General features: G+C 33.9%; 1 protein-coding gene across 3 annotated transcripts in view; it reads right to left on the bottom strand.

The window, feature by feature from the left end:
* LOC127713033 (2'-5'-oligoadenylate synthase 3-like) overlaps window positions 1-21998 on the bottom strand; it is an 81864-nt gene continuing 59866 nt past the window's right edge. For all 3 annotated transcript variants that reach the window (XM_052219633.1, XM_052219631.1, XM_052219632.1), the window contains exons 7-13: window positions 14661-14780; window positions 12211-12385; window positions 10884-11157; window positions 10219-10397; window positions 9328-9509; window positions 5685-5804; window positions 1-370 (exon numbers count right to left, since the gene is read on the bottom strand). In XM_052219633.1, coding sequence (XP_052075593.1) covers window positions 106-370; window positions 5685-5804; window positions 9328-9509; window positions 10219-10397; window positions 10884-11157; window positions 12211-12385; window positions 14661-14780 — 1315 coding nt within the window. In that variant the 3' untranslated portion in view covers window positions 1-105. The remainder of the gene's footprint in view (window positions 371-5684; window positions 5805-9327; window positions 9510-10218; window positions 10398-10883; window positions 11158-12210; window positions 12386-14660; window positions 14781-21998) is intronic.

The following is a 21998-nucleotide window of genomic DNA, read 5'->3' as shown; positions in this document are numbered from 1 at the left end:
AATGATCATACTCAACATAATCTGGTGAATTTATTTTAAATTTCTTATCTTTAATGTTACTTATATTTAATTAGCAATGTTTAGAAAGTTGACGTTTCAAAAGTTTTAATCTGAATCCGATTCATCCTTTTTTGTTGTAATTTTGTGAACAGCATACGCGGCTAATAGCCCTCCAGTAAGTGCAGCTCCAACACCTAGGGCAGTCCATAAACCCGATCTTTTTGGTGTTGTATCTGATGCAATAGAGATACTGACATCCTTATGATGCCTACTGCTCATAAATTCGTCTCTGTCGTGGAGTTTTAAATTTTGCCTTGATATCTGTGGTTCTTTCTTTATAACTGCTTTTACTAACTCTGTTGAGCCCGGTCTAAAATAAACAAATTTATAAATAAATACGTAATTTAATTGATGAACTTTATGTAGTTAATAAAAAATAAAGTTTGTAAACAAAAAAAGTGAGTAAATGACAAATTATTTTAAACACCAGATTAATTTTCCTTATCAAAACCTATCTAACCTAAATCTTTGAACCTTAATCGATCATCTCGTAGCTTAGCATAACTGTTCCTAAGACATCATAGTCTCTCTTTTTGACGGCCGATCATTCAAGAGTTTTACCAGCATTTAAGTAAAATCCACCCCAAAATAAAATTCCTTCTGTTGTGTCAGGATCACATTTCTATTCATATTAAAAGGTAAAAATCAGAATAAAATAACATTAATGACCATTGAGATAATTTTGTAGATACCGTATTGATGTTTAGCAGTTTTGCTGTAAACGAAAGGGCAACAACTTTAATACGATATTGTCAAGCGTAATAACTCGGCCATTCTTGCTACGCCTACAATAACCTCGTATGCATTAGGCTAATAAATCTCACTATTTATGTAATTTTACAATTCACGTAACAATACTTTTAATCAAATGACATGAAAGTAGTCAATCGACCACTATACCTGTGTTGTGGTTGAATTTAAAGTAAATATTATGGATTTTTCAGTAAAATTTGCGAACTATAAAATTTAAAACCCAGCAAACTATAATTAACTTTAAACTTATTTGAGAATCAAGTATATGTGACCATTGCTCAAATATAGTTAAAACTTTTCAAGTTAAAAAAATAGAAGAGCACACGTTTTAAGAAAATCCGCTAGTGAACTTGACATCAATGATAAATTTAAGAATACAACTCCAAATCAGAGCATCAAGAAGAAAGTGGCCTCGACACCTGCATTAGTACTGTGCTGTAAAATGACACAAAAAATACAGCCAGTAATTTCATTTCTGATGCGTTCCTTTTGAGAAAAAAAACCCGAAACATAAGTTTAACAAGAGGCTGTCAGATTGACAGCAACCCGGATTTTCCTGCATGAAATAATATCTGCAAATCTAAAACCCAAAACAGGACCAAGTAAAAAAAAATAAATGAAATTTTTAGGGTTCAGTAATGGAAAGGCCAAAATCGTGAAAATCGAACTTGACCTTCATTTAGTCACAAAACCAACATCTAAATTTGAAAAGATTTCGTCAAAGTGTTTTGAAGTTATTGCACGGTCACTTTTTGTCAGGCGCATGCCAGCCATAAAAACGCAGCCCGTCGTACATCACCAAAATAATGACCGTAGTTTATGTAGTTTTCTTTTGGAAATCTGGTTAAAATGTAAAAGAAAGATCGGGGTTTTCAGACGGCGTATTGATTTTGACAATGACAATTCTAACATAAAGGAATCATCAACATGTGAACTGATACAAATTAGAAAACAAGAGACCCATCTGATTGAGGCTATTCTGTGCCAAAATTAGACAGGTATAAATGCTTATGAATTAATTATTATTTTGTTATAAATACAAGATGAAATTACGCGAACAGAATTTATACAAATATCAACATTACAGTGGACCCAAATTTAAACAAAGGTTGAAAAATTACCATAAAATACAAATTAATGATGAAAATTATACGATATTGGCTAAACAAATGAGAATATTTTCATGAAAATTTGTATTACATTTATAAGATATATGGAAAATATTGACAAGGGATTGACTTTACACGAAGTACTGTATAATTAATACACCAGAATTAAGCTAGCCGGCCTTTGTGCAGCCACACAAAAAATCTTTTTTTTTGAGAACTGAACAATGCATATCTTATGACAATCCTACCAGTCTTTATCTTGTTTAGTTGTTTATGGAAGCAGAACATCGTCAATATATAATTTAAATACTATGGATTTTCTACCACAGGAATGGATAACCATAGCTTTATTTGGCAAAACCTTTCGGAATTTTGGGTCATCAATGAACTTCTACTTTTTACTTTATTTGGCCTTTTTAACTTTTTGGATTCGAGCGTCCACACGGATTCTTTTGTAGACGAGACGCGCGTCTGGCGTACACAATTTTAATTCATGAACCTAAGATGATTTTATTTTCAAGTCACTTGTGATAACGAAATCCCTCACTTAATTATTTACCAGTAATACATAGACTACGTTCATTGAAATCCAAAACGTCACTACAGACACAGGCATAGCGAACGAGTTGGGATATATAAACAGGGCAAGATGGGTAAAAAAAAGGAAAATCAAAAACATGGAACGAAAAATCTTCCCCTTTGTCGTAATGTATTGTGTAAAACTGAAATCTAGGAAATTACACTTATTGCTGTTTATATTTGACTTATATAAAGGCAGTTCCTTTGGGTAATTTTTGGTAGTATATTTAGAGTATTCTTGATTATTCAAGGAAAATTATAATCAAGATCACGGTATTTTGTAAGTGGACGGGTCTTTTCTAAGTTTAATCAGTCCACATGTAGATATTCCGATCCAGCGCTACTAAAATTCAGATAATAAGATTTCTGTCCTCGAAATAAAAGTTCGTGATGTACTCGTTGTTATGTTATAAAGGGTGGCAATTGATGGTTTTAGTCTTTTTGCAATTATGGTGTCTTGTATTATTGATCATATTTACTGTTCACAGCTTCTGTTTGTTTATTTTACTTTCAAAATAACAAAATGGCAGAAAAAAAGTCTTTCAAATGATATTACTTCTATGTGGAAATAGAGAGTAGTAAGATCTTTACATTTTGTTGGTTAACGGAGCGAAATAAAATTCAAACGTATTGTATGGACAGCATATTTGAGACGATATATCAAGTCTGATTTAAAGTGGTTCTGTCGATTAAGTATCCGACGAACAAGGACGTTTTGTGATAGAAAAAACTCAATTGGCTCTTAAATGACAAGTTGTGCTAAAAACGAAACCTTAATCTCAGATTCGAAGAATGCAATGTGAACAACAGGGAAAATCACAATACTCTACTCTTGACTTTCCATCAATACAAATTCATGGAACAAACTAGATTTTAATAATTTATTAAAACAGAATGTAGATGAGAAATTATCATAATATTTGTCTGAGACATTTTGATCGGACAGAGAGACAACGGTCATATGTGATAAGATAACGGTGACCCCTCACACATCTTACAATGTTTTGCCTTGGTATGTATATAAACTTTTTAATAATGACTAAATGAAAACTCATTAAACATATTCATGCTTGTATATATCACACAGTGAAAGCAAATCTTATAATTTATATTTGAGTAATTATTTGAAGGAATATTAATCTATTCATTTTTCTTTTTTTTTTAAAAAAGTGAATATGGTAAATATTGCTAGCCAAAAATCCGTTTGAATTATAAATAAAGTGCTCCGCAGCGCACAGCTTGATACGACCGAAGAAGTCGAACACTGAACAGTTGGGGCAAGTATAGACACAACATTAAAGCTTGATATAGATCTGAATTTGGATTGTGATTAAATATTTGACACATCATAGGTTTCTGACACAGAATGTTGTCTTAGAACTTCAAAATTTGAAATTGGCCATTTACCTATTTTGGTCCAAAATCCAAAATCTAAATACAATCTGGTTAGATTCAGCATATAAAAAAACCAAAGAATTCATTTTTTTTTTGAAATTTTGGAGTCTTTAGACCTCAATGTGGACCAATTTGATGTGGGCCCAAAATCCAAAACCTAAATACACGGTTAGATTCAGTATATCAAATTACCTAATATATTCATTTTTTGTTGAAATTAAACAAAGTTTAAAATTTGGATCCCAATTTTGACCAACGTGAAAACTGGTTCCACAATCAAAAATCAAAATACAGGTTTATATTCAGCATATCAAAGAACCAAAAGAATTAAATTTTTGTTACAATCACACTAATATTAATTTTGGACCCTTTGAACCTTAGCATTGACCAATATGAGAACAGGGCCCAAAATAAAAAATGTCAATACACGATTAGATTCAGCATATCAAAGAAACAAAAGAAATCAATTTTTGCTGAAATTTTAAAACGTTTCGTTTTGAACCCTTTGGACCGTAATGTGGACCAATTTAAAAACGGGACCAAAAATTAAATATCTATCCACACGGCTCCAAGATTCGGCATATCGAAGAACACCAGTAAAATCAATTTTTGATAAAATCAAGCAAAGTTTAATTTTTACCCCTACATGCTCATAATGAATCAATTTAAAAACGGGACCGAAAATCAAAAATCATGAATAACACGGTTATATTCAGCATAAAGAAACCCAAGAATTCAAGACTTTGAGTTAAACCCCAATGAAAATGTTCCTTTGCATGAGTGATTGAAAATTATATTTGGTCTTGCGTATAACACAAGGAAATAAGAGATAAAGAAAATATTATTTTTGTGTTAGGAGTTAGGAGCCCGTAGTTCAGTGGTTTCGTTTGTTTATGGCAGTCATATTTGTTTTGCGCAAAATGTTTTGTCAATAAACTAAAAAACCTTTCAGATGCACACGAACTTCCAATGGTGAATTGATATAGTAAACGTTGTTGAACTATATAAAAAAAAGAAGATGTGGTATGATTTCCAATGAGACAACTCTCCACAAGAGACCAAATGACACAGAAATTAACAACTTTATGTCGCTGTACGCCCTTAACAATGAGTAAAGCCCATATAATATCTGAGATGCAACCCTATCCTAATAGACCATGATTAACCATCGGAAAATTGGCATTCACTTTTTTTATTCGAGCGTCACCGATGAGTCTTTTTTAGTCTGACGTACAAAATTATAAGTCTGGTTTCTTTAATGAGTTTTTATGGACATACCCTAGTTACAACAAAACACATAGCAAATATTATGAACTACATTGTATTGTTACTGTAGAATATTGAGACATTTACCTGACATTTGCAGTATTAAAACGAACTCAAAAGTAAAACGTTGTATTTTCGATGGACGTATAATAATAACAACCAATCTGCAATTTCAATGTTGTGATGTTGATTTTTAATTTGTTATAACTACGCCGTAATAAGTATTTGTACTTAATACATTGTAGAATGTTTATGCAATGCTACCGGAGGAACAGACATAAAACTTAACTTGACCTTAATATTTAGGCATGCATGAATCAAGATCTTTTGCAGTAAAAAGCTTACATGTTATCGCAATAAATAATCTGTATATTAATTGGGGTACCTGAGAGAAACCTCTAACCTTCGGCGACATTTGTTACAGGAAACAAAATGAAATAAAAACGTACATGGAACTTTTAATTTGACGTAAATTACCCTTCCATGTGACATAAATTATTCAGTGTTGATGGGGCTCCTTACCTCAAATTATCCAATAACTTATGTCCTCTGTGTTGAATTCGACTATAGTCGTAATTGACTCTCTTGTGAGGTGCTGCGTCATTGAATGGATTCGCTGGATCCAAAATATAAGGAGGTGTCCTAAAATTGAAATGTTAACGGAGCAACTATTTTTATTTTCATACGAAAGAAGAAATTTTTCATTAGAGCAGATTTAACGAAAAAAAAAAACAATTCTAGATGAGCAATTGGTCTCAAAGATGGGTAGGAAGTAATTGTTCGCGTAATATTCAAAGTGTATTAAAACGAAACACAATTTTGTTTTTGGCTAGGGTATAAGAAACACCTATTCGTCTTTATTCTTCTTGCATGAAACACAACTCATCCTTCATATCCTTAACTGTATTGAATTTCTATAAATGAATACCATATTCCGTTAAAATTTGACAAATATGAATTTTTATCCATTTTGGAAGTCATTTTAAATATAGCGACCGAAAGATATATTTCGACACCGGTAGCGATTTGAAATGATCGATTTATTTTTGCTTGAACAAATTTAATTGACATTAAGTTATCATAGGATTATTTAAATTGTTTTAATGTACCAAATTTCTATTTATTATGACTGATGTAAACATGTCAGAAGCATACGTTTTCTGGCTTAACAACGTTGATATTCATTTTCAACTTTTTTCGGTTTTGTTATATTCGAAACACCACTTGAAATGATAAATACACAGGAAGAAAATTGGTGACCTTACAGTTAGGTTACTTAATAATTACTGAAAATTATCTTGCAACAACAAACCATTTTTTGTTGTTGTTAAAGTCATTTGACAGTTGTGTCCTGGAAAGGATATACTTGTAAACAAGTTGACAACAAGTCTTCTGAATGTTTGACATTAACAATTGTCCATACTGGCTAAAATGTTACATTGCTTGAGGTTCCACTTATATGAGACAAGCATAAAAGTTTTACTGCTGTAGATTGACATTTTCATCTGGCCATTAAGTGGGTCAGACTATTTATTTGCAGATACCTTAAATAACAGCAGACCGAAACCTAGCCCTGAAACATGAGGGCTTTTTTTTGTGTGCAAGCTAATATACTAAATCAATTTAATATTGCATCGGACCAAAACTCCTGAAAAATCGTTTAAAAATCGATCTTCAATCTTTTTGATTGGATCATGTACCATATATCTAATCAATCAATTCAGGCATCACAGAAATAAGTGTGGGAAACTCTGATATTTTCTGGTAATTGTTATGTTCAAGGACCACAACTCTTTAAAAATAGCCCAAACTCGATCTCAAGCTTCTCATGATATCACCCTCAATCAAATAAATTAACAATGAATTTAACCAATAAAAGTGGGGAAATTGATTTGTTAAGGTAGTTCTACGTGTTCTATGTCCACAGTGCCAACTTCTGGGAACATAACTGTAGGTCAACTAGAACAAAAATCGAACTCAATCCGTAAAAGAGAGGCAACAGATATCAAAGGGACATTCAAACTCAAGTCGAAAATAAACTGACAACGCCATTCCGAAAAAAGAAAAGGACCAACAGACAAACAAAAGTACACAAAGCACAACATAGAAAACTAAAGGCTGAGCAACACGAACCCCACCACGAAATTGGGGGTGATCTCAGGTGATCCGGAAGGGTAAGCAGATTTTGCTCCACGTGTGGCACCAGTCGTGTTGCTAACGTTAGTATAAATCCGGTAATAAGTTTGAATCGGTCACATTCGGAGAAAAGAAATACAAGCCCTGAAATATCGTATCAACTGGGATATTTATACTCCGTATGCAGGCGCTTCTGGAATGTTGCTACGTAGAAACGGAAAGTTCACAATTGTGAAATCATCTCTTTTGTGGTAAAGTTTTGTTTTCAACAGACCCTCATTGTCAATTTCTAGATGAAAGTCAAGATATGAGGCCTACTAAACTGTTAGTATCTGTTGTATTCTTTATCTCAAGTTCGATGGGATAGATGCGTTCAACATAGTCACCAAATTTTGAATTATTTAGTTAGAGAACATCATCTATATAGCGAAAAGTAAAGTTAAAGGATACTGCTAACTTCTTTTCTTTCTTCCTAAGAAGTTCTTGTATGAAGTCAGCCTCATATGAATAAAGAAAAAGTCGGCAAGATGAGGAGCGAATTTGGTTCCCATGGGAATGCCGATTGTTTGTTGAAAAACACGTCCTCCAAACATAACAATTATGTTGCCAATCAAGAAATCATGCATCTTGATCATGTCAGTTTCCGAGAATTTTTTGTTCGAATCAGAGTTATTTTATTTACAAAGATACTTGTATCTACGTTGGCCGTTCTTTTTTATGAAACAAAGCAGGACCAACTCTTTCAATTTGTCTTTTAGTTTGGAATGAGGAATACTTGTGTAAAGTGTAGAAAAGACAAATGTTTTAATACTATTGTAAGAAGAAAGAGTCTTAGATTGTATGTACTCTAAAAGATCTTTTGATTTTTCAGTATCCACATCTGATTCACGCTACCTCTAGAATAGTTAGTTTCACAATAACTTTGAATCCCGGCTTTGATTGCTGACAAAGTTGATGTTAATAATTTAGAAAGAGGTTTCGTGGAGCACTTGGAAGACCCAGCATAATACCGGTGTTTGTAGTTAAGGTATCCAATAAAATCCAAATCTTCATCTTTTGTTGAAATTCCGATGGAACATAGAACAGACCTATGATTTTCAGGAATTATCTCTTTGATAAGTGTCGTGGGGGTATATGTTGAGTTTCCAAGTGAATTGACAATACATAATTCATTTATCAAGTAGTTTATGTATGTAATTTACACACTAAAACGATGTTGTTTTGGGCTTTATCTGTGGGGACATCAACATATTTATCATGGAGGTAGGACAATTGTTTTGCAACATTTGGGTCTTTAAAGATTGACGTAGCAAGGGTATTCATAGACCCATTTAATTTTTTAAATCTGATTTATATCAACGAACTCACAGCCTTTATCAATTCGGAAAGAGTATCTACGTCTTCTTTCTCGCGTTTAACCCATTGTCTGACATAATCCTCGACTGAATCCATCAGTATTTAGATGCATAAATACTTATTTCTGATCAATTGATTCAGAAAAAGACGAGAAACTCATACTGTCTATGTCAAAGGATCATATCTTCTGTAAAAGTTGCTAAACTAGAACGAGTATCTCACTCAATATGAAACTTCTTATGACATGGCAACATTCAGAAATAGCTCGGAAAACCAATATGTCGAGCAATATTCTATGTCCAAGTATCACAACTCCTTCACAAATTCTACATCTAAATTAGTTCTTAAACCATATCTTGGAACTTCCTATATGATGAATATAATACAAATATCTATCAATTTCATAGAAATATTACAGGATAAAGTGCAGAAAACTTACCACACGGATATACTGAAGGACGGAGTGCAAATTAATAGTCCATGTAGGTGACTAATACGCATTAAACAGGAAAATCAAAGCTGGTACCGACTAGAAAAAGTCTCATAATTAGTATCGTTGAAGTTATGTAAATTTGAAATTTGTTTTTATGAGTCTAACACAACTATGAATGTTACATAAGTGAAACGTGTCTTTCATTTTATTTAAATATGATAGAAACTAAGATACACTTACAACTTTGCAACATATTGAGCAGGCCTGTAGTAATCATTAAATGTGATTTTTGTTTCCTTGAAAAAAGAAATCAAATAGGTGACGTCATAAATCATAGGTTGCATCTCAAATCTGTTCGGACTGTCTTTCTTTTGCCAAATGTGAATTACCATTAATTCAATACAAAACGACGAAATACCAACCTAAAAATATATTGGAAAATTCAAGAAAATAAGCAAACCAGTATATAAGCTTGTTGAATTAAAATCAATAAGTGCAGTCGTCTGTATTTTAAACTTCTGAATTTATTTTGTGTATTAAAGTAGATAAATTAAGTAAGTTTTACAAAGCCGTATGTGTGCATTAGTCTGCATTACTGAATTGTACTGTTCGTCATTTGACTTTTCATTGACCAGTATGTAAATAAAAAATGTATTAACAAAAATACCGAACTCCAAGTCTAATTTAAAAAGGGGGAAGTCCATAAAACCTGACAAAATTAAACGTTATACTATATCAACTAACGGAACGAATGGAAAATTATAATGTTCTGACTTTCCATTAATTTGACATAGTGATTGAAAGTCCTTCTGGTGTAAGTTCTGTAACTCTGAGTCACTTAATTAAAGTCTTTTCTAAAATATTTTTAAAATTGACAATTTTGTAGCTTTCAATTGCAAACTTTAAGCACGAAAACAAAGCATGAAATAACTGAAATACCCCTTAAAAATGAGGTCTTAGATGGTACAATATATGACATGAACTACCAACATTTTCCTTACAATTCAAGTACTTTAACACGTCGCAACATTTCTATTTTCATAATTAAATAGCCTTTTAATTTCAAAGCATAAAATAAATAACTGTACAAATGAGGTTCAAATGATTCAATGTGCAAAATAGACTACCAACATTTTCGTTGTAATTCCAGTACTTTAACAGGCGAATTAGATCTTTCGCTCTAGATGGAACACGTTTCACAAAGTCAACTTGTTGCTTCGCCAAACATTTAGCATAATAATCTTTGTTATGATTCTCTTCATCCATCCTATCGTATACCATCTGTAAACTTCTACGTACATTTGATGGATCTAGAAATAAATTCAAATTGCATAGCGACTTTAATAATTTGAGAATATCCTGCATCATTTACCAAAAAATATATTACGAATTCAACAGTTCTTTCATTAGATATTACTGTAATATACTTGTGATTTAGCATTACGAGAGGTGTAGTTTGGACTTAAACATACACAACGGCTTTACTCTTACCTGTTAAGTTTAATCAAATAAAGGACCAAAATCGGAAGATAAATTCCCTGTGACTTTTGTATACATATACCTGTAACTCTTTACTTATCTATAGGATTGTTATCCATACACCCGAATCCAACTTATTCATAGATATGTGACTATAACTAGTTAGTAGGAAATGCACCAAATCGACACCATAGCAGCATAAACAATGAAATATCTGAACATGAAATAATCTACATTTTTACTCAAGAAGTCATGGACAACAGCTAACCCCTTTTCATAGCTCCTTTACGTTTTCATGGTTTTAATATCAAACTTACCTATGACGTCAATGACCGGAAGTAAGTCTACATCAAACCAATCCCTGTCTACAGCACAACATACTTTAAATTGAAGTGTAAATGGAGTCTGTCCTATGATCACTATTTCAATGGCTTCTTTTTTAACTGCGGCAAGCAAGTAACGATTGAAACTGGAGACTATTCCTTGCATATTTTCACGTAAATCATTGACATTTTGATAATTATTGACCACTACAAGTAGATCTACATCTGAATGACCCCTTACTGCCGTGCCTTTTCCAAGAGATCCTCCCTATAGCCAATAAAAAAATTTCTAATGTAACATGGAAATTCAGGTCATAGACAATATGATAAAAGGATTAAAACGTAACTAAAATCATTTATCAGCTTTGACATATACCCTGAGATTTGACATTGATCTGGGTTCATGAATGGACTCGATCCAAATATGGATTAAAAACAAAGAAACGCTGATGCATCGCCCGTTAGCAATAATTGATGGTCGTTGAATGCTTTGTATATTTAAAATACCGTATCATCCGAGGTTATTACCATTACACTGTCGATGCACACGGTCCCGCTCCTTTATGAGTTTATATGATTCCTTCAGTTCTAGTTTCGTTATCTTGATGTGTCTTCTTAACTAAATTGAACATCGGTAAACAACTGTTGCCTGTACTTATACTCTCAAAAATGAGACTCGATAAACATTTTCAAATTGTCATTATTATAATTAAATTGCACATTTTATAAATTCAGCAATCGATATTTCCCACAATATTATGTTGTTTAACGGTCACAACGAACAACATAACTGTTATATTTTTAACCTTACGTTACGGTCACACACCCCTGTATATTTGAAGACTAGTCAGTAGTATGCTTCATTTCATTTTTTTTTAATTGACATTGCATTTTTTTTTCAATTGACAATTTATAAACATTATTTTACACTTTAGTGTAAATGAATAGATGTGGCAATTCAATGCAACAAGTTCTTGATTTTAATCTTAAACAGGACATGATCCTTTGTTTTTTTGTTATTTTGTTAAATAAATATAAGCATCGATCCTTTTATGAGCATTGCAATTCCATGTCTGTTACCTATTTATTTAAAATTACAATACAGCTTGTATCGTTATATTGACGGACGATCCATGATGTTTCATTGTCAATGTGCTTTTCGTAAAAATTTCCCAAAACATAATTACATTAACGGCGCCAATTTGACTACACTAGATACGCAGATAATTGATTCAGTATATTTAACTTTAGTGTACCAAAAGGAATCATATGAAAATTTCAAAGCTGTGGAATACAGATAGGCAGATCTTTATTTTGATACCTTAATAACTTCTTTGATGCTAAAATCTGGGTGTTGATGTATGAGACGAACAACTGTATTAATAACCTCTTTGCAACTGTTTAAAAAGCTGGTATCAGGTCGAACTTTCCGATCTAAGAACTTCTCTAATGTTTCTCCAATACACATTCCAGGAAAATACTCTGCCATTACTTGCCTTCAAATCAATAATATTAAAGCAATTTCAAGGCAATTTCAAGGTATCATGAAGCCACTTTAATCACTTTTTATTTGGGGATGATAAAAGCATTGTACATTTTTCATAAAATATGCTTCTTATTTTAGTAGCATTTCAGATGAAATGGCAATGAATTTTGGTATTCAATCATGTGTCTGCTTTAAAGGGGCATTAACTACTAGATATAAACAAACATAAAATATGATGGTTTTTGTTTAATCATTAATGAAAGTGAAATAGTGAAATAATAATTCGCTTAATTCGGCCAATTTGGTTCTAATTTGTCAAAAGTAAAATCACAAAAATACTGAACTCCGAGAAAAATTCAAAACGGAAAGTCCCTAATCAAATAGAAAAATCAAATGATAAAAGGAATCAAACGAATGGACAACAACTGTCATATTCCTGACTTGGTACAGGCATTTTCAAATGTAGAAAATGGTGGATTGAACCTGGTTTTATAGCGCTAAACCTCTCACTTGTATGACAGTCGCATCAAATTCCATTATATTTACAACGATGGGTGAACAAAACAGACATAATAGGTAACATTGTCAAAATATGGGTACAGCAGTCAGCACTGTGTCACAATATGTAAACGTCACACAGAAAGAAATATAAAATAATTTTGTCGTTCAAAGTATTTTCAAAATTATAATTTCACATGGGGAATGGTGGTATACAGGGTTGAAAATCAAAAGTTTTTGTAAGAACTAATTTCAGAAAAAGACCGAGATTTAAAATTATCCATAAGTTCTTTAGAAATGAGCTAAGAACCTCGCTAATGAATTATTCACTTGGAAGTGAATAATTCGACCTCATTGAATCCGTATTCATGTGACCTTCGAGTTAACCCCTTAGCTTGGCATGGGTTACGCATGTATTCAGCTATTAAAGGAAAAGAATGTCAACAATGGAAGTGAAACAAGGCTGAACCATTTGGTAGACTGATTCGATCAACAAAAAAATAAAATTTTATGCAGGTAAAAACGATGATAAACATATTTTTAACCTACAATATGAAATCAAACAGACCTAGAAAAATCCAATTGCACGTGATATTCTGAATGGTTAATAAGATGGCGTCTAGACAAAGATACACACGAAATGCTGATACATATAATCGAGTTCATGCATTGTTAATTGTTTATTTTTGACCTTTTTTTTAAATTTTGATATACGTTTTAGTATGTTATAGATAAAATATGAGAATTTGAATTAAATCGGTGAACATGAGTTTGACAGCCTATGTCCCTTTTACAAAACGAAAGAAGTAAGATGATAAGAGAAAAGCCAAGAACGTGGACCAATTTCCCAAAGTCGTAATAGCAAGTGGTGTTTCAATAAAAATGCAAAGCTTATCCGATATCTATAATGAGCATCTTTGGTTTTTAAAAACATGAGTAAAGACTCCTATTCATTCGATCCAGACTAGATTTGGAAACTTCAGTAGCAAAAGTATACCATATATTTTTAATCTAATATTAGATGTTCCCGGGCCAACAAAAAATAACAGCGATTCCATAAATACTGCAACTAATATAAATTTCGTGGAATAATAGTATTTTCAGTGATGCCCGAAGCCAGAATATTAGGAAACAAACATTACAGTACTGATGAAAGACAAAGAACCTGAAGTATAGAAAATTTGGTACTGGAATCAGTCACAGGGAAGGCAGGTAAATTCCTTAGTTTTAAATATTTTCAAAACTTATATCAATGCAGATTTGAGAAGAGCAATATCCATATTCCAATGATTGTACACAAAAGTTCTATCAACTGGGCCCGCAATATCTTATCGCCTCGGTGGTATCATGGTAGCGTGCCCATTTATGTGCGGTAGGTCATGGTTATATTCCCCAAGACTCAAAAGCTGGTATTTGTTGCGTCTCTGTTAAGCACTCGACAAAAATGAGTAAGGACAGAGAATATTGAACCCGGAGTGAGAATAATGTGTTCGAGTCGATTGTTTAATTCGCGTTATTTGCATAAAACATTAACCTGTCGTTATTGTCCTGAATTATGCATTCTCATCATGATCATTAGATTATATTAATCGATGTCTAACAGCTGATACAGTGCTTATAATTACACTAACCAGTTCCGATGTGTCCGCACCAAATGCACATTTTGACAAATATTTTTTTTAAAGCATGCTCCTGGCCAATGTTTAACTTGACTATTGTTCTCAGGTTATGTCGTTAATTGAATTAGAATGTGTCTTTAATTATTTGGTAGGGATGAAGATTCTTACCCCAAATTATCCAATAGCATACGGCCTCTCTCTTGAATTCGACTATAGTCTCCATTGACACTCATGTGAGGTGCAGCGTTATGAAATGGATTTGCTGGATCCAAAACGTAAGGAGGTGACCTGAAATCAAAATGTGAACGGAACAACCATTTGATTGTTATGGAAGAGAATAAATTTCAAACAATAGGGTTTATCCCGCCCAACCCCGTCACCAAAACAAACCCAAATAAAATGACAAGATAATTATGTCAAAGCGCACTTCAGAATATACATGTTCTTTAGTTGAACTGATTTTTATGGTGTATAAATAAACTACAAAAAGATACGCATTAAGAAAAAATCTTCCAAAGTTAGCTAAATATTTTGGATCTATTAGTTAAGATATACTTATTCAGTATGTAGTTGTCACTTTCATTTTTTACCAAATGAAAAAAAAAAGCTGGCTAAAAGAAAAATTGCTTCATAACAAAACTTCACCAGCAATGATCAATATAGTCAGCTTAAGTGCATTATTTAATAATGATAATCTGAAATAACAAATAAAAAATAAACCATAAAATCATGAATAATAATTAAAAGACAAAATGAAATGATATTTAAATTAAACAAGTTTTCAGAATTTCATCCCAATTCTAGAGATAATGAAAGAAAATTGTATGCAATAATAATAATTTATTTGATTATAGTGTTACATTTTGTCTACAAAGTAATATACAAATAATATTGTATATACATCGTACATAAAATCCAAACAAAGTTGACTTATGCGACACAATATATACATTTTCTAAACTATTTAAAAAAAAAGCCAACTGAAATACAAGTTGTGGAACATAGTTAAAAGGGGCTAAATATACCAAAGGGATATTCAAACTCATAAGTCGAAAACAAACTGACAATACCATAGAAAAAACGAAAAAATACGAAAAGACAAACAACGGTACACAAAACACAACGTAAAAAACAAAAGACTGAGCAACACGAACCCCAACATAAACCGGGGATGCTCTCAAGTGCTCTGGAAATGCGGCACCCTTCGTATTGCTCGAGTAAGAACAATCCCGGTGATAAGTCTAATTAGGTAGGTAATATTCAAGAAGAGATTAAATGTAAAATGTCAATAATGTTAATTAAGAGAATTTTGTCATATTAAAAAAGTAAAAATAAAAGCACTCAATTCAGTATGGTGTAAAAAATATAGGAATAAAATGAATAACCAATTGGTGAAGATTAAAATGTAATAATCTGGTTTATAAAAAATAGTCTCACGGTAAAAAAAAAAGAATATAAAAAATCAGATTAAGGGAAAAAAAAACATATCCATGTATGTATTCTTGTCCTTTATTTGTGCTTTGTCTATAGAGTGTCTATATGTCATTCTGTTTTCTTTGTTGACATCATCGTTGTTTATTTTTGTGGTGTTTAAGATTATAACACATTGTTGACTGCTTACTCCAATTTTTGACATTTTTACCTATTATGTCTGTTTGTTTTGCCCACACATTGTTGTCATTATAATGGAATTGTATGCGACTGTCATACAAGTGAGAGATTTAGCTAGCTATAAAACTAGGTTTAATCAACCATTTTCTACACAAAGAAATGCCTGTATTAAATCAGGAAATTGACAGTTATTTACTATTCGTGTGATGTGCTTGGGCTTTTGATTTTGCAATTGATAAGGGACATTTTTGAATTTTCATTGGAGTTCGGTTTTTCTTGTTATTTTACTTTTTAGCAGTTTACCTAGCTACATTACCACTATCAACTTATTTCAAACCCTATACCAGGGTTAATTTTACCCATTGCAGAACACTTCCTATCGATGCAACTTTCTTTTTACTTCGATTTCGGGACACTCTACCAGACCCGTAGAAATAAGATTTAGGGTTGGGGATCCGAATAGTGAGAAATATTTCACAAGTAACGAAAGATAGGATTGGTTACGACTCCGAAGGACAAAACCTTCATATAAAAATCTCGTATGACAATGAGAAAAATATGTTTTAATGTTGTAGATCTGAAAACTTCAAAATATATTTTCCAATTAGAATGGTATGAAATGTGCGGGACATGATCCCTGTGACTATTTCTATGGAGGACGAGAAGGATCTGATCAGGGCAGATAAGTAAAAACACCTTTGAAGCAGTGCACATGGACCCTTTTTTAATATATTCATCACAATCATTTTTTAATTCATTTCATAAATGAATGGGCATAACCTGAGTCTTAAAAAAAAGGTATTGTTATGGGGAAAAAGAAAATACATAGTTTTCAGTAGAAATAAAACTAGATGTTCTTAGAATAATAGGCAAATACCAAAATGGCAAAATTCGTCATTTAAAAATTAGAACTACATAAATCACTTGACTGACAATTTTAACCACGTTAACTTACTAATACATCTTGTCTTACTGATCATTACTTCTATTAAAAGTGTCTATCTATCTATTATAGTTTTCAAGATAATAGGCAAAAATAAAAAAAAAAATAGTGAAAATCTTCATATATATCTCCGATAAAGAGTCGACTGATGATTTTGGCCGTAACACTCATTTGTTGATCTTGTAATGCTTAACATTTTTAGGTTTCAACGTTTCTATTTATCTATTATAGTTTTCCAAAAATAGGCAAAAATGGAAAACATGGTAAATATAAAAAAGAAGATGTGGTATGATTGCCAATGTGACAACTCCCCACAAGAGACCAAATGACACAGAAATTAACAACTATAGGTCACCGTACGGCCTTCAACAATGAGCAAAGCCCATACCGCACAGTCAGCTATAAAAGGCCCCGAAATGACAATGTAAACAATTCAAACGAGAAAACTAAAGGCCTAATTTATGTACAAAAAATGAACGAAAAACAAATATGTAACACATAAACAAACGACAACCACTGAAATACAGGCTCCTGACTTGGGACAAGTTCGTCCGTTTAATGGCAATTAATCCATTAAGAAGTCGGATGACGCAAACAGGCAGTCGATAGATCTCAACGTCCTAAACAATTCTGCTGATGTTAGATTTTCTCTATCTAAAGCGGATTTCAAAATATTACACAAAATTTGCATTTTATCCCTATTGTCATTTTAAGCCATGTTGGCCATGTTGGATGTCAGACAGGGCCATCGGACACAATTTGTAAAGTAGATACTTGGATGCCAAGTGATGAGAATCATAAAACCGTACGGCCTTCAACAATGAGAAAACCCATACAGTATAGTCGGCTATAAAAGGCCCCGACATGAAAAATATGAAAAATTCAATTGAGAAAACTAACACCCTAATTTATAATAAAACAATTAATGAAATACAAATATGACAGACAAGGCCCAACGACAATCAATGACTTGAAACAGGCACATAAAGAATGTGGCGGGGTTAAACATGTTTGTGAGCGCACAATCCTCCCTGTAACCTGGGACAGTTGTGTAACAGCACAACATAAGAACAAACTGTAACTAGAGGCTCTCAAGAGCCTGTGTCGCTCACCTGACTCTACTTTGGTTTTAGAAATCATGTAAAGATAGATAAAAATCATAACAGATACCCAAATAATGATTGAGGCCAAATTTGGTTAAATATTGGTCCCGTTACTTAATAAAATATCCTAGTGGCCATTTTGAACAGTAAATCAGCAACAAAGTAGCAACACTTGGTCAGCACTTTCATGTCATGTTTGGTTTCATTCCATTCAGTGGTTCTCTAAAAGAAGACATTTGTATGTATTTCCCGTAGGGTCCTATGTTAAACTAAGTCACCCACTGGCGGCCATCTTGGATGATGGATCGGCTGCAAGGTAACAACACTTGGTCAGCACCTCATTAGGAACATTCATGCCATGTTTTGTTTCATTCCATTCAGTGGTTCTCTAAAAGAAGACATTTGTATGTATTTCCCATAGGGTCCTATGCTAAACTAAGTCCCCTGCTGGCGGCCATCTTGGATGATGGACCGACTGCAAAGTAACAACACTTGGTCAGCACCTCATAAGGAACATTCATGCCATGTTTGGTTCCATTCCATTCAGTGGTTTTCTAAAAGAAGACATTTGTATGTATTTCCCATAGGGTCCTTTGTTAAACTAAGTCCCCCCACTGGCGGCCATCTTGGATGACGAATCGGCTGCAAAGAAACAGCACTTGGTCAACACTTCATAAGGAACATTCATGCCATGAATGTTCCTTATGAACATTCATGCCATGATTGCTTCCATTCCATTCAGTGGTTCTCTAAACGAAGACATTTGTATGTATTTCCCGTAGGATCCTATGTTAAACTAAGTCCCTCACTGGCGGCCATCTTGGATGATGGACCAACTGCAAAATAACAACATTTGGTCAGCACCTCATAAGGAACATTCATGTCATGTTTGGTTTCATTCCATTCAGTGGTTCTCAAAAAGAAGACATTTGTATGTATGTCCCGTAGGGTCCTATGTTAAACTAAGTCACCCACTGGCGGCCATCTTGGATGATGGATCGGCTGCAAAGTAACAACACTTGGTCAGCACCCTATAAGGGACATTCATGCCATGTTTGGTTTCATTCCATTCAGTGGTTCTCTAAAAGAAGACATTTGTATGTATTTCCCATAGGGTCCTATGCTAAACTAAATCCCCTGCTGGCGGCAATCCTAGATGATGGTCCGACTGCAAAGTAACAACACTTCGTGAGCACCTCATAAGGAACATTCAAGCCATGATTGGTTCCATTCTATTCAGTGGTTCTCTAAAAGAAGACATTTGTATGTATTTCCCATAGGGTCCTTTGTTAAACTAAGTCCCCCGCTGGCGGCCATCTTGGATAATGGATCGGCTACAAAGTAACAACATTTGGTCAGCACCTCATAAGGAACATTCATGCCATGTTTTGTTTCATTCCATTCAGTGGTTCTCTTATAGAAGACATTTGTATTACCATCTTGGATGATGGACCGACTGCAAAGTAACAACACTTGGTCAGCACCTCATAAGGAACATTCATGCCATGTTTGGTTTCATTCCATTCAGTGGTTCTCTAAAAAAAGACATTTGTATGTATTTCCCTTAAGGTCCTATGGGAAACTAAGTCCCCGCTGGCGGCCATCTTGGATGATGGATTGGCTGCAAAGAAACAACACTTGGTCAACACCTCATAAGGAACATTCATGCCATGTTTTGTTTCATTCCATTCATTGGTTCTCTAAAAGAAGACATGTGTATGTATTTCCCGTAGGGTCCTATGTTAAACTAAGTCCCCCGCTGGTGTCCATTTTGGATGATGGATCGGCTGCAAAGTAACAACACTTGATCAGCACCTCATAAGGAACATTCATGCCATGATTGGTTCCATTCCATTCAGTGATTCTCTAAAAGAAGACATTTGTATGTATTTCCCATAGGGTCCTTTGCTAAACTAAGTCACCCACTTCCGGCCATCTTGGATGATGGATCGGCTGCAAAGTAACAACACTTGGTCAGCACCTCATAAGGAACATTCATGCCATGTTTTGTTTCATTCCATTTAGTGGTTCTCTAAAAAGAAGACATTTGTATGTATTTCCCATAGGGTCCTATGTTAAACTAAGTCCCCCGCTGGCGGCCATCTGGGATGATGGACCGACTGCAAAGTAACAACATTTGGTCAGCACTTCATATGGAACATTCAAGCTATATTTGGTTTCATTCCATTCAGTGGTTCTCTAAAAGAAGACATTTGTATGTATTTCCCATAGGGTCCTATGTTAAACTAAGTCACCCACTGGCGGCCATCTTGGATGATGGATCGGCTGCAAGGTAACAACACTTGGTCAGCACCTCATAAGGAACATTCATGCCATGTTTGGTTTCATTATATTCACTGGTTCTCTAAAAGAAGATATTTGTATGTATTTCCCCTAGGGTCCTATGCAAAACTAAGTCCCCTGCTGGCGGCCATCTTGGATGATGGACCGACTGCAAAGTAACAACACTTGGTCAGCACCTCATAAGGAACATTCATGCCATGTTTTGTTTCATTCCATTTAGTGGTTCTCTAAAAAGAAGACATTTGTATGTATTTCCCATAGGGTCCTATGTTAAACTAAGTCCCCCGCTGGCGGCCATCTGGGATGATGGACCGACTGCAAAGTAACAACACTTGGTCAGCACTTCATATGGAACATTCATGCCATGTTTTGTTTAATTCCATTCAGTGGTTCTCTAAAAGAAGACAATTGTATGCATTTCCCATAGGGTCCTATGTTAAACTAAGTCCCCCGCTGGCGGACATTTTGGGTGATGGATTGGCTGCAAAGTAACAACACTTGGTCAGCACCTCATAAGGAACATGCATGCCATGTTTGGTTTCATTCCATTCACTGGTTCTCTAAAAGAAGACATTTGTATGTATTTCCCATAGGGTCCTATGTTAAACTAAGTCCCCCTACTGGCGGCCATCTTGGATGATGGATTGACTGCAAAGTAACAACACTTGGTCAACACCTCATAAGGAACATTCATGCCATGTTTGGTTTCATTCCATTCAGTGGTTCTCTAATAGAAGACATTTGTATTACCATCTTGGATGATGGACCGACTGCAAAGTAACAACACTTGGTCAGCACCTCATAAGGAACATTCATGCCATGTTTGGTTTCATTCCATTCAGTGGTTCTCTAAAAAAAAGACATTTGTATGTATTTCCCTTAAGGTCCTATGTTAAACTAAGTCCCCGCTGGCGGCCATCTTGGATGATGGATTGGCTGCAAAGAAACAACACTTGGTCAACACCTCATAAGGAACATTCATGCCATGATTGGTTCCATTCCATTCAGTGGTTCTCTAAAAGAAGACATTTGTATGTATTTCCCATAGGGTCCTATGTTAAACTAAGTCCCCCTACTGGCGGCCATCTTGGATGATGGATTGACTGCAAAGTAACAACACTTGGTCAACACCTCATAAGGAACATTCATGCCATGTTTTGATTAATTCCATTCAGTGGTTCTCTAAAAGAAGACATTTGTATGTATTTCCCATAGGATCCTATGTTAAACTAAGTCCCCCGCTGGAGGCCATCTTGGATAATGGACCAACTGCAAAATAACAATATTTGGTCAGCACCTCATAAGGAACATTCATGTCATGTTTTGTTTCATTCCATTTAGTGGTTCTCTAAAAAGAAGACATTTGTATGTATTTCCCATAGGGTCCTATGTTAAACTAAGTCCCCCGCTGGCGGCCATCTGGGATGATGGACCGACTGCAAAGTAACAACATTTGGTCAGCACTTCATATGGAACATTCAAGCTATGTTTGGTTTCATTCCATTCAGTGGTTCTCTAAAAGAAGACATTTGTATGTATTTCCCA

Source organism: Mytilus californianus, unplaced genomic scaffold, assembly GCF_021869535.1.
Source record: "Mytilus californianus isolate M0D057914Y unplaced genomic scaffold, xbMytCali1.0.p SCAF_8, whole genome shotgun sequence".
NCBI classification, from domain to species: Eukaryota; Metazoa; Mollusca; class Bivalvia; order Mytilida; family Mytilidae; genus Mytilus; species Mytilus californianus.
The sequence above is the reverse complement of the archived record's forward strand: the minus strand, read 5'-3'. Positions and strand labels throughout refer to the sequence as shown.